This window comes from Syzygium oleosum, unplaced genomic scaffold (genome assembly GCF_021117445.2).
Source record: "Syzygium oleosum isolate NSW1041296 unplaced genomic scaffold, Sole_v2.1 Sole_v2.10, whole genome shotgun sequence".
NCBI classification, from domain to species: Eukaryota; Viridiplantae; Streptophyta; class Magnoliopsida; order Myrtales; family Myrtaceae; genus Syzygium; species Syzygium oleosum.
Window position 1 is genome coordinate 9,170,962 of NW_026607494.1, and position 14,107 is coordinate 9,185,068.

Sequence of the window (14,107 nt, forward strand, 5' to 3'; positions counted from 1 at the left end):
TTACGGTACTAAAGATGATTCCTAAAAATAATCAATTTGCCAAAAAAAGTCAAATTTAGAAATTGCGGACAAGTTTCGTTTCTAATTAGTGTGAAAGCTATCCATAAAGTAATCCATCACTTGTTATGTTAGCTTCAAGACGTGTACAACAATCTCTGCATAATTTCTACTGATGGAACCTTTGGTTGGTCCACACAAATTACTTTTCTTGACTTGACTTTGTGTTGATTTGTTTGACTTGGTCATTTCAATGGCAGATGACCCAACTAATCTTTTCGATCATCACTCATCAGACAAAGGAACCTCCTCTGAAATACTACGCGTTTACTAGCCATCTCGTGGACAGATTCGAAAGCAATTGTTCGATGAAACTCAGAAGAACAAAGTTTATTAGCACCAAGGTTGCTACATGTTCTCATGTTTGTCTTCACAATGCAGCAATTACATCATGTTGGCGTGGAAATGAGTTACGAAGATTTTGGTGCACTATAGCCTATAGGGTACAGTAGTTCATTTCACGACACAAACTGATTCCTAGAGAGAATCAATTTGCCAAAAATGTCAAATTCAGAAACCGTAAAGAAGTTTCCTTCCTAGTTAATGAAAGCTACCCACAAATCAATCCACCGCTTGTTATATGTTAGGTTGACTGCGTGTACAACAATCTCCGCGTAATTTCCACCGATGTAACCTTTGGTTGGTCCACACACGGTTTACTTGACTTGACTTGACTTTGTGTTTTTGGCTGACTTGAACATCTCCATGACAAAGGAACCCTCCACCCACGTCCATCCGACAAAGGAAACCTCCACTGAAATACTACGCGTTTACTAGCCAACTAGTGGACAGATTCGACAGCAACTGCTAGAATTGTAGTCTCCCCCCAAGAGAAACAGCTAGCGTCTCGTCACTTTCGACTCAACCTTGTTGGACGGGAAATTCCCCGAAGACCGCTGGCTAATGAGAAGTCCGGATTTATCCGTTCAAAGAAAGACTTAAAGAGTTGTTAACTCACCATGTCAAAACCGCAGTTTTGAAGTAAAGAGCAACAAGGGATGAGATGCATAAGCGAAATTCCAGAAAAGATTTTATTGCGAAATATGTGGAAGCCGACAGATCTTGCAATTTGAAAAAAGCACGAGAGAACTAAACTACCAGAGAAGTCAACAAGGAATGCTAAAGCACATACTGGATTTACGTGATTTGGTCCGCGTGTTGGTACGTACTCCGATGGAGAGCTAGCAGCAGAAAATCTACTAATCACTAAATGATTTATAGAGTTATAATTGCTCACAAGCTCGACTAATTCCTAATCCTAGAGATAAAATAAATCACGGATAAATTTTCTTGTCACACTAATTTTTGAAATTATTTCAGGATGTAATTACACGAACCTCTCGGCCATTTCAAGAAGTCATGTCACCCTAACTTATCAACTACAACACTCAATTCAGAGGCTGAACTTCCCGAAAACCGGAGAGTGAGATAGAATTGGAAACATTTTCATCTTTTCAAAGTGTTCCAACAAAATTGCAGGATCTTGCTAAGCGTGATTTTTTTCCGTCTTGTAGAAATTATATGTAAAATAAAAGGAATAAAATCACTCGTACTTTGATTTGATTTTAGTGGTATAACCCTAGTGGCTATCCATTGGTAGCCACTTTTTTCAAATGTCTATTTTTTTTTTCGATGAGATTTTCTTTGAGAAACTTTTGATCCTTCTGGTATCAATGCCAATTTTCCTCCTCCGTCATCCTAGAAAAGCCTGCAATTCAAAGAATCGAGAATACTTGGCGAACATGCTTCAAAATAGAATTACAAAAGCTCAAAATAAACTTAAGCATGGAAGGGAAGACTACTGGTATTCGAACAGTCCGTATATTGATATAGTGGGAAGAAGAACAAAACAAACTCGCGACCCCCATTCAGCTCGTCTCGAGTTTAGTCTTTCTATTTCCTTCGCATTTCTTTTCCATTCAACTCTTGTATTTCCTTCTCGTGTAATTTCAATTTCGATGTGCTTTAATTTCCTGACAATATCTTTACTTTTTGGAATTAGATTTTACATGGATTTCCACTCCATGAAATCCCCACTTCATGCATTGTGCGGGTCAGGTGTGCAACTGTGGAGCGATCTTGATTGCTCTCTATCATATGAAGTTTGGATTGTCTAGGCATATATTGATTTTTCGTCAAATGGTACTATCTTTGTAAGATCTTGATCATTCATATGTAAGATTCTTGGTTGACGCTAGTTCTTCGCAATACTGTTTGCATCGAGCAATGAGTCTGTCTCCTCTCTCATAAATTAGTTCAACCACCACAACTGGCATAGCCAAACTCAAATTTGCAAATCTTTCACTCTGATCTCAAAGACAAGATAGAAGGAGATCATCTTCAGCAATTCAATCATCCTCTCCACTAAACAGGTCCTAAATTTGCGCATCATATCGGAGCTTAAAATATGATTTACAATTGCAAAAGCTCAATCCGTAAACGTGATAAGAGTTTGTATTCACTGAATGATGAAACGTGAGATGGTGTCTTTATTGAAGTAACAAATCAAAAAGCAAAAAATTAAAATGGTTGCCGTGCAAAATCTTCTACAAATCATCATGAAGATAACATATCAAGCAGAGTATCCACGAGTTGATTATTTGGACATCTTTTATCTTTTATTCAATTTCCTTGTAAATCAAATTATATCTTTTATCTTTAACTTCTACCGTAATTGTTGGTGATTATATCTCTATTTATACTATACAACATATAGATGAAATGCAACGCTTCATTGACTCAATTCTTCATGTTCTTTAGTCTTCCATTCTTCCAAACAAGCATCATATTCCTCGCTATTGTCCCATCCGCACAGAGTTTCCCTACTAAGCAAACATTCCACTAGACACTGATGTTGATAAGTAACGCGCAATATCCACTTCACTTAGAGATCTGTAGACAGAGAAGTCGTTCATCGGGACTAAGAATACATAGAAAAGTAGCAAAAGCACATGTTGCTCTCGAATCTTCGGTCGTCTCAGCATTTAAAGCAACAACATTTTTGCACGGTCATTTCAATTGCTTAAGATGGCTTTTTAAGTGGAGACGGACAAAGCAGAAAGGACATTCCTAGTACTACCAGGTGGAAAACTGAGGGCTTTCAATGACTTGGAATGAGTCTCGGTTTGGAGAACACAAAATGGAATGAAATCGCTGCCGAAAGCTAACTTGGTAATGTCTTGATTCTGTAAATGGCAAACTGTCTCTGTCTGTACTAGGAGATGTACTGAGTGATACATAGATTAGTATCAGAGTACTAGCTTTTATCAGATTTGATGCACCGTTAGTTGAATGTACTAATGGGCAAAAGAAGAAAACCACCATGTCTATGCAAGTATGCTGACAAATAAAGTGCCGAGCCAAACCTTCGCAGGAAGAGATTGCCAGTAGAAACTCCAAACCAAGTAAGAGCAAAGGCGCAGAATTTCTAGCTAAACAGCATTAAATATCATGAACACCTTCCGAGAAAATAAAGACGGGGTATGAATCCAAGTGGCTCAAGCTCCGAACCATTAAAGATGACGGTTGAAAAGGTCCCCTGAAGTTTGCAGCCTGGTGGCCACCTGCTTAAGGTTCAGAACTTGCGAAATCGGGACATGTGCAGCGTGACGGCATCTAATGCAGCATCTATTCTCTTTCCTCGTGCCTCCAATGATGGACAAGCAAGATTACCACCGGGCACGAGATGTGGAGCGGACCCTGCCACCTCTTCTGATCTGACAAAGCCGAGGAGAATGACAGGTAGCGTGTCAGATTCAGCTCTGCTCATCATCAGTTTTCAACCACAAGTGCGAGCACGAATCAGCATTGCAACTTGAAGTTGAAGAATTAAGGTGTTGAACTAGAACACAGTGACGATCATGTTCTTTCCGGCAATGTGTTTTATCAGAAGTGGCAATTATGATCATCTAAACATACAATTCCGGAGAAAGAATATCCGTGTCCTTTGAAGCAAGAAATGCCGAGGCAAATAAAGTTAGGCCACGCCTCATGCCATAAGCCGACAAAGCCACTTGCCCTCTCGAACGATGCATGTATTGAATCTTAGTGCAGATAACAGAATTCGCAAAGTCAAATACAAGCAGGTAATTTCAACTCAGAATCCTGTAAAGTAGGCAAGAGGCTTTCAGTTAAGATGAATGGTTAAGCTAATCACCAGAGTAGGTACTATGTTCTACGCAATGGAGGATAAGGCAGGAGAAATTGTAGAAGATGTACAAAGAAAATTGTCTCAGAGAAACGAGATACAGAATCACCACAATAGTTGAGTGTCACGCTCACTGGAAAATCATCCTGATGAGAATCTTCGCATACAGATACAAAGACCGAATCTAGTTATTCTCGTGAACAAAAGTAGCATCCCCGAAATCCAAGTTCGAACTGGCCTAGGCTTTTTAGCACCGATGTTCATTTTTCTTGCCAGGTAATCTAAATCAATCATCCTCAACTGGACTAATTCTTAGCATTAATCACTGATCAGAACAGAAGCATGATCTCTCAACCATACGTGTGATCCAACGGTCGATCGGGCATGGATTTCTAGGTTATGAACTGTTTTGACATGGTCCATATACAGCCGAATGCACTTCTCTAGCAAATTGCAGGCCTACAAGTATACTCGGAAAAAAATAGATAACACGATGCAATCGAAGACAAATAAAATTCGAAGAAACTCGGTGATCGTGATGCAATGCAGTGTTAGATGATTTGCCAATTTAGTCATAAATCTTTTGAGGACTTACCAATTTGGTCATTTTGGCCAATTTTTTCTGGATATCTTTGGTGTAGATGCCAGCCGGCTGTTGGCTATCATACGTGGCAAGGCCAGCGCTGATGTGGACAAATTTTACATTTTAAAATTTTTTTGTTTCCTTTCTTTTTTTCCCTTTTCTTTCCCTTTGGCCTGTAGCCGGTACTCGGCCATAGGCAAGGCCAACAAGGTCGCGGCCCTCGCCGGCCACACCACATAGGATGTCCGATGGCCGACTGGCGTCCACGTTAGCGTTTTTCTGCCAAAATTGGCCGGAATGACTAAATTGAAAAATCTTTAATATGTTTACGACTAAATTAACAAATCCTCAAAAGGTTTAGGATTAAATTGAAACATTTGAAAGGTTTGGGACTAATTTGGCAAGTTGACTAATTTCGCATAATTAAAAGGTTTAGGAAATAATTGGTTGCTGTACAAGAGATTTAAGATTTTTTGGAACAATTATCCCGAGACCTATGTGTCCTTAAAAAGTAAAAAAGTGTCATGTCAACATTTTCATCACCCAAATTTGATTAAACAAACGAAAATCATCAGTCCCACTAATATGACAATTTTCAGGATTTGATTGCACGCTTAATTGTGTCCTAAGCAAATCAAGAACACCCAAAAAATCATGCTTTTGGCAGGGGCAAAGCCATTCCTCTTTTTTATTCGTAAATTAAATTTGTAGGATTTACAAAACAAATTCCCATCAAGTAGCAACACTGAGACTTTCCTGGTATACGACGTGGACCGCATGTTACGTTGGGGAAAAAGAGAAGTCATTTCTGGTGAGGAATTTCCTTGAAACATGAAATGAAATGAAATGCATGCGTCATATCGAGGAACAAATATCTATTTCTTTGGTGGTGACCTTACTTAGGCTTTCCGAGAAAAATCACTTACTTTGAAAATAAACATTTGAAAATGAAATTTTCTATTGCTCATAATTTTCGGTGGCCTATCGAAATTTTTACGTGTATTTCAATACTTGGCGTATATCTCTAAAAATGCACGATTGAAGAAAACTTCCTCCGACCGTCCCTATGAACGGTGGGTTATAAGTTGTGGATATCATTTATATTTTAAATTAACTTAATATAAACGGGTGTTTTGTCCATGTCTAAAATTCACCAATCATAAGGGCGGTGAGAGGAAAACATTGCGTGATCAAATGAAAAAAAGAAAAAATAGTCTATGATTTATAGAGTATATGGACCAAGATTATCTCATCCTAGGACGACGTGGGCCTTCCAGTGAAATATCTGTCCATGCCCCACACGTTCCATCACGCGCCTTCTTGACTTTGGACGGCTCTGGGTCATTTGCTCCACTTGGGCTTCTCGAAAGATCGACTCCAAACTCTTCCAACTTCAATCCCGATACGTCTCTATAAATGCATCCCCTTTTCTATGGAGCCTCACCACCACATATAACCACAGCCAAACAAAAATCTCTATCCATCGCACAAATTCTCTCAACTCAGGTACCAAATGGAGCCTTTCCCATTACTCGTTCTTCTCATAATACAAGCAGGGATTAGTTGCTATGCCCGGAACAATCACCTGTGTGCCCCTTCAGCGTGCGGCGAGGTCGGTAACATACGCTATCCCTTTCGATTGAAGGACGACCCGAAAGGCTGCGGCGACTCGGGGTTCGAGTTAGCGTGCGAAGATAACCGCACGGTGCTATCTTTGTTTGATGGCCGATATCATGTGAAATCGATAAACCCCTGGAACTTCGGGGGTTCCATTGATTGGGATTTCGGGCAGATAGAGGTGGTCGATGTCGGGCTGCAAAAGAGCAACTGTTCCTCCCTTCCTCTCCACCAGTTAATGAGATCTAATTTCAGTGGTGAAGACGATGAACATTACTACATCTCCTATAGAACCAGTGTGACCATTGTGTCTTGCTCAAAGCAAGTGAGATCTCCTATATATCCTTTATATATCGCCACCGAACCATGTATAGCTATAAACGGGTTTTATTCATATGCCGTCATCGATGCAGAGGCATCAGATATTGAGGATTTTTGCACCATAACCACGTCAACATGGGCAGCAGATTATTTGTGGGAATTAGAATATTTACAGGAGAAAAGAGCACCATGGTTCAGGGAGAATCGCCCGATCTCCTACAACGACATCCACAATGCGATGACCGACGGGTTTAATCTCTACTATGATGCGTGGCCGCAGATGACATTTCTTTTTTGCTTCTTAGGCTTCCGATACGGAGGGCAACGATGCATATCCTACTACTCCTGTAAGTATGCCTGTCCATCAGTATATGCCAATATTTGGCTCTAGCTATAGCTCTTGTGCTTTAAGCGCCGGACTGTGACAAAATGAATTAGCCCTCGATGGGATTAAGATGACATGCAAATAATTAGTTCACAAAGATGACAAACAAACGTTGTTCTCCGAGAGAAAATGATGATAGCAATCACATTGGGTTGCGTTTTCTTCCCGTTCATACAATGATAGTAGAAACTTGAAATATAGCACCCACTAAAATTAAGTTGGTGCTAACTTAACATTTAACATCTCGACTTTTACTAATAAAAAAAAATTCAATTTTTAATAATAGCTCAAAAAACCTGATCTGTTCACGGCTAATTTTTATTATATATCAAGAGTTTCACAAATTGGGGAATAAAAAGCGCACCAAAAAGTTAATGGTGTGCTTTTTTGCGGCGGCCAGGGTATGGTAATCCTACCTTATAAAATTCCCTAGATATAATCTTTAGGTTCGAAGAACATATAACATGTGATGCAACAATACTAGATCGATCTTTGGTTCCAAAAGAGATATAAAATCAGCATAGCGCATACCTAGTTATTCACACCGAGACAAGAGATTTGTTGAATACGTGCAAACTATTGATTGTCGTAATTTGAGCAATATAGTAGAAAAATGTAACTTTAGTTTTTTTTATCACTTATTATCCTTACTAAATCTTTGCTTTGAATATTCTTAATTTATACGTAATTTTTTGGTTAATCAGGATAATAATACTGATTACATGTCATAATAATCTCTTGCTTTTTGTAGACAAGTCTTCATGGGCTACGAGGCTAAATGTCGCACTGAATACAATTCCTAATGTCGGCTTTGTCTTCGGTATGGATGATTCTTTTTTCCTCACATCTACGAAACACTCGCTCGCCATATGTCAAGAAAACACTCTTTGAATGTGCTTTATAACAAATAAAAAGGACCGTGCTTTTCAATAATCGTTAAGGCAATTTTCTACGCAGCTCACTTCCTGGCAGCAAAATTCATATTAGGAGCTCCATGTGTGTTGATACTTCTAATCTATAAGTGGAGGAGAAGGCACCAAGCAATGGACGCAAACATCGAAGAATTTCTACAAGCTCACAACAACTTTTTACCCATAAGATACTCTTACTCGGATATCAAGAAGATCACAAAAAATTTCAAAGACAAGTTGGGTGAAGGAGGATATGGGTGTGTATATAGAGGAATACTTAGAAGTGGCAATGAAGTTGCGGTTAAGATTTTGAACAAACCAAAATCTAATGGCCAAGATTTTATAAGCGAAGTGGCCACAATTGGAAGGATTCACCATATTAATGTGGTGCACCTTGTTGGTTTTTGCTTCGATTGCTCCAAACAAGCTCTGGTCTATGATTTCATGTCGAATGGATCTTTGGATAAGCACATTTTCTATAAAGATGGAGAAAATTCTCTTGATCATAAGAAAATTTATGAGATCTCACTTGGCATAGCTAGAGGGATAAAATATCTACATCGGGGATGTGACATGCAAATTCTACACTTTGACATCAAGCCTCACAATATTCTCCTCGACCAGAATTTCACTCCGAAAATTTCTGACTTTGGACTTGCAAGACCTTTTCCCACTGATCGTAGCATAGTATCGTTGACTGCAGTAAGAGGAACCTTGGGATATATGGCGCCTGAGCTATTCTATAAGGACATTGGTGGTGTTTCTCATAAAGTTGATGTTTATAGTTTTGGGATGATGTTGATGGAAATGGCAGGTAGAAGGAGAAATGTAAATGCAAATGCAGAGGACAGTCAAATTTATTTTCCTTTGTGGATTTATGATCAACTCAGCAAAGAAAAGGAGGATGATATCATAGATAGGATAGAAGAGGAACGAGAGACAATGAGGAAGATGATAATTGTTGCTCTTTGGTGTATACAATTGAGCCCTAGTGATCGACCATCGATGAGTCGGGTCCTCAATATGCTAGAAGGAGAGGTCAATAACCTACAACTTCCCCCGAAACCACATTTGTATCCGATTGAGACGCCAGTTGATGATGTGGAGACTGAGATTGAACTTGAATCTTCTTCCAGTGTTCCAATAATTTCTAGTAGTTACCGACATGAGGACAATAACAAGAGCACGGAATTTTGCTTTGTGTGATGTTTTCTCTCTTGTAGAAATTAAATCCAAAATAAAAGTAGTACTATCATTTGTACTTGATTTTAGTGGTATAATCCTCGTGGCTATTTATTAGTACCCACCTTTTCCAAATCTGTTTATCTATTCTTCCTTTGGACGAGGGTTTCTTTAAGAAATATTTGGTCCTTTTGAGTGTCAGAGTCCATCCCTCCTCCGTGGTACTAAAAGCTCCCACTTAAAAGAACCGAGAATACATGGCAAACATGTTTCAAAATAGAGTTACTAGTGCTCAAGATGGAGGAATGAGCGTGGAGAAAAATCAACTTAAGCATGGAAGTGAAGACTGTCACGCCCTGAACCCCATCGAGCTCGCGACATCCCGCTCCGGTCGAATTATTGCGACGTCCCAGGAACATCGCCGACCCAATCCCAAACATCAGAAACACATGCGGAAGCGAATATAAAACCCCTGACTATAAAGACGACGATGGGGTAGCTCAACCAGACAGTCAAATAACAACAACATTCATTTATATACAATGCCAAACCATTATACATACAAACATCATATTATACACGAGCTTAGCAAACAAGCATTCACAACCACCGACATAACAAACAGGATCAGGTGGCTTGGTTAACCTAGCTTCACTATAGGACGACCTATTCCGTGCAACCCCTAAAATACCCTAGGGAAACCTACTGGTCACCTTCTTCCCTTCTGCTCCTGCGTCTTCTGGCTCAAGCCCCCGGAGGATCATCTGCAGCTCCACTGGGCACCATGGCGGCTCCCCGAACTCCAAAAAGAGAAGGCGGACCTCCCGGGTTTAAGATTGGGGTTCTGAAAGTGGTGGTTACACAATCATGAGACGAATCTCAATAAGTGTACAACCCCAAACCCCACATAGGCTCTCACGTACCGCTAGACGAAACACGCATAACACACAGCAATCAACCATACTAACAAACATATACGATCCTACCTGGGATCCATCATGCACGTTCTTGCACATTAAATAACAACAACGCCGACATACCACAGTAACACATCACAGTCGCGCGCGTGCCTCGATTATAAGGCAAAACCCACTTGGGCACGTTCCATACCATGCCTAGTAGTTTTTATCCCATAGTCGAGCACCACAATACCCGATACCAACCATACTCGCACACGAACTCACGCCATGCATCAATTCTCACACGTCAAACCAATTCCAGCTCATTCTCAACTTTCCACCACTACCGCTCCCGCGTAAAACGCATCAGGCCAATGGTCTTCTGACCTCATCAGGCATCGTCACCCCGTCGGGCCGGGCATCGTCACCTCGTTAGGGACGGCATCGTCCCGCGTAAACGAACACGCCTCAAGACGGAATCCTACACTCAACTTTCCTTCTACTGCGCCCGCGTAAAACGCATCAGGTCAACAATCTTCTGACCTCGTCAGGCATCGTCATCCCGTCGGGCCGGGCATCGTCACCTCGTCAGGGACGGCATCGTCCCGCGTAAACGAACACGCCTCAGGACGGAACCTTTCCAACCAATCCTACATTCCCGTACCTTCGTTCCACTCATACCACACCTACCACACGGCCACATATACACACGGCCACACACAATCGCACACTTCACATACACTTCACAAATACACATTCTCGCCACATGAACATCACACGATCACCCATGCTTGGCACGCGAACTCAATGCGCAATCACACCATCACGCCTCATGGCCACACACTCTCGGCACACAATCATGCCACATTCAGCCCAAGACACAATCCAGAATCAACCAACAATCACAAACCATACAATCGTATATACGAACTCCAAAAATTCTAAATTTTGGATATATCATAAAAAAAATCTTGATCAACATTTCTTATGAAGAACACGAAATCCGGTTTAATCTACAACCATGCCTTTTTGTCCCTCGAAATCATACCAAAATCAGTTCGCTCTAACAGACTGTTTTGTCCTCAAAATACATTTATTTCAACACCCAAATCACCTTGAAAAGCTTTGAAATTTTTATATGTCATAGAAAAGAGAGTCGCCAACAACTTTCGTGAAGGAAGTTTATTGAAAATAGATCTGGAAAAGTTTATAAAAATTCGGCAAGACAAGAAGGTCGGGATGAACAGTGTTCCGGGCGGTTTTGATACGGTCTGAGAATGGGTCTTCGTACGACCCAAATGGCCTCCAAAAATTCCAAATTTAAAATATGTTATACTTCAAGATATGAGAACAAAATTTCGTGAAGGACACCACCCCTGATTCGGCCTCCAAAAATCTCTACAAAAATAGCAAACCGGGAGGGTACAGAAAACACAATTTCGAGATTCACCCAAACTTCAAGGATCCGAGTCCTTGTTGTTACCCACCGAACTTCAGCCCTCAAAATTCATTCCACATGGTTCAAACTACCATACCACAACGATCACGACATTACACGGCAATTTCACGCAATTAATTGCCGAATCAAACTATTTAATCTACGCGCCGAACAGAAAATCATAGCCCTTATCTCAGCCTCAAAACAGCCGCTTAAGCTACCCAAACCGAGCCCTAAACATGTCTAACAATACCCGAGGTCCTAGGTAACGTTTGGGGAAGTCACTTACCCTAAAAAGACGGGACAAACTAGCTGGATGGGTGGCTGGAACGGGCAGAACAGCAGCAGCAGCAGCGCCGGCGGTGATGGCGTCCGAACAGCTAAGGAGGAGAAGAAACGCGGGAGAGAGAGAAGGGAATGGAGTTGTGGCCGGTGAAGGAGAGAGGAGGAGAGAGAGAGAGAGAAAGTCAAGAGTTGGTCAAAGGGTCTCTAGTGGGATCCATGTGTCCAAAATCTAGCCCACTTGACCATCTTGCCCCTTGATCCAATGGTTGACACTAATTCTTATCCAATAATTAATGGGCATAATGGTCCTTTAGCTCAATTATTGGGGCTGACCATATTAATATAATTAAAACCTTAATTTAATCCCAAAAATTTGGCTCAAAATTCGGAATTCCAAAAATGGGCTAGGGGCAAAATGGTAATTTTCCAATTTCGGACCGAAATTCCAATTTTCGGCTATAACAACCTCAAATATATGTGGCCACTCAAAAATGGTGTCGGCCTCGCAAAATAGTCACTTACGCCCTCGAAAATCGGCATTGAAGTCTTGAGGGGCAAAATGGTAATTTTTCCGGTCCCGAACCGAAATCCATTTTTTTCCAGAAATGGGTGGCCCCAAGGTTGGCCAAGCCAAAAACGTCATCGGCCGCTCAAAATTGTCACTTTCAAAATTCTCGATTCTCGGACCCGAATTCCAAGAAATGACTAGGATCGAACAATCGCGACTTTAGCTTATCTCTTGCTAACGGATGGCTCATTGGGATTACGCGCTCTCGACCCGTGATCGACACTAAGTCAAATCACGTTTAAGTTTGCTCGAACCAAGGCGACCTCGATTGTCATATAATTGCGAGGGTTTGTCACTAGTTCCCTTCGGACACGATCAATTAGATCGCTCTCTGTTGACCCAAAATATTCCCTCGACAATCCTTACGGTCGAAGCTCGAACCAAGGTCAAGTTCTTTGGTCGTGCGAACTCAATCCCGTAATAGCCTTATCCCTAAGGTTAGCATCCCGAGAATGCGCGGTTCTGGATGAGATCTCACTATAAGCGCATTGGTCAAAATATTCATTTCATAAATCCCGGGAAAAAGGATCGAAAATTCATAATGTTACAAAGACAACCATGGAATTATAGACGGAAAGTTGGAATTAGCCCAAAAGTGGAGATCATGATGGGAGATTTGAATGGGAAAAATGTGTAACTATTAGTTATACTATTTATACTAAAACTAGTTTACAATAATAGTGTTTTAGTTATTAGGATGCTTATTGATAGAGAAAAATGATGAGTAAAACACGAGGTTAGACAAAGGTTAAAATGGAATAATTGATACAAGAGATAAATAACTTCTAGACTCCGCAAACAAATGGGAAGCATTATATCAAGAACCGATAGAAATGCTTAGAATGGAAACTAGTTCTAGTGAAGCTGACCGGTTTGACATTCATATCAAATTCCGAGTTCACTTAGTGCAAAGAAGTAATGACTTAAACAAAATTATTGCTTGAAACTCAGGTGAACAAAGTTATTATCATCAATGTTACTATTTTGATCCAATTTAGGGCACGGTAGTTAATTTTTACGGTACTAAAGATGATTCCTAAAAATAATCAATTTGCCAAAAAAAGTCAAATTTAGAAATTGCGGACAAGTTTCGTTTCTAATTAGTGTGAAAGCTATCCATAAAGTAATCCATCACTTGTTCTGTTAGCTTCAAGACGTGTACAACAATCTCTGCATAATTTCTACTGATGGAACCTTTGGTTGGTCCACACAAATTACTTTTCTTGACTTGACTTTGTGTTGATTTGTTTGACTTGGTCATTTCAATGGCAGATGACCCAACTAATCTTTTCGATCATCACTCATCAGACAAGGGAACCTCCTCTGAAATACTACGCGTTTACTAGCCTCTCGGGGACAGATTCGAAAGCAATTGTTAGATGAAACTCAGGTGAACAAAGTTTATTAGCACCAAGGTTGCTACATGTTCTCATGTTCGTTTTCACATTATAGCAATTACATCATGTTGGCGTGGAAATGAGTTACAAAGATTTTGGTACACTATAGCCTATAGGGGACAGTAGTTCAGTTTCACGACACAAACTGATTCCAAGAGAGAATCAATTTGCCAAAAATGTCAAATTCAGAAACCGTAAAGAGGTTTCCTTCCTAATTAGTGAAAGCTACCCACAAATCAATCCACCGCTTGTTATGTTAGGTTGACTGCGTGTCCAACAATCTCCGCGTAATTTCCACCGATGTAACCTTTGGTTGG

General features: G+C 40.5%; 1 protein-coding gene across 1 annotated transcript; it reads left to right on the forward strand.

Annotated features, from left to right (window-relative positions):
* Positions 1-6,172: 6,172 nt before the first annotated feature.
* On the forward strand, positions 6,173-9,287 carry LOC115685562 (rust resistance kinase Lr10-like). The gene is made up of 3 exons (XM_056315276.1): positions 6,173-7,072; positions 7,862-7,930; positions 8,068-9,287. Exons 1-3 carry the CDS (start codon positions 6,301-6,303, stop codon positions 9,225-9,227), a joined length of 2,001 nt encoding a protein of 666 aa, XP_056171251.1. The 5' UTR covers positions 6,173-6,300; the 3' UTR covers positions 9,228-9,287.
* Positions 9,288-14,107: the final 4,820 nt, after the last annotated feature.

Coding starts and splice junctions, on each gene's coding strand:
- LOC115685562 (XM_056315276.1), top strand. CDS start 6,301: ATGGAGCCTTTCCCATTACTCGTTCTTCTCATAATACAAGCAGGGATT. Junction 7,073..7,861: donor ATGCATATCCTACTACTCCT/GTAAGTATGCCT, acceptor TGCTTTTTGTAG/ACAAGTCTTCATGGGCTACG. Junction 7,931..8,067: donor TAATGTCGGCTTTGTCTTCG/GTATGGATGATT, acceptor TTTTCTACGCAG/CTCACTTCCTGGCAGCAAAA.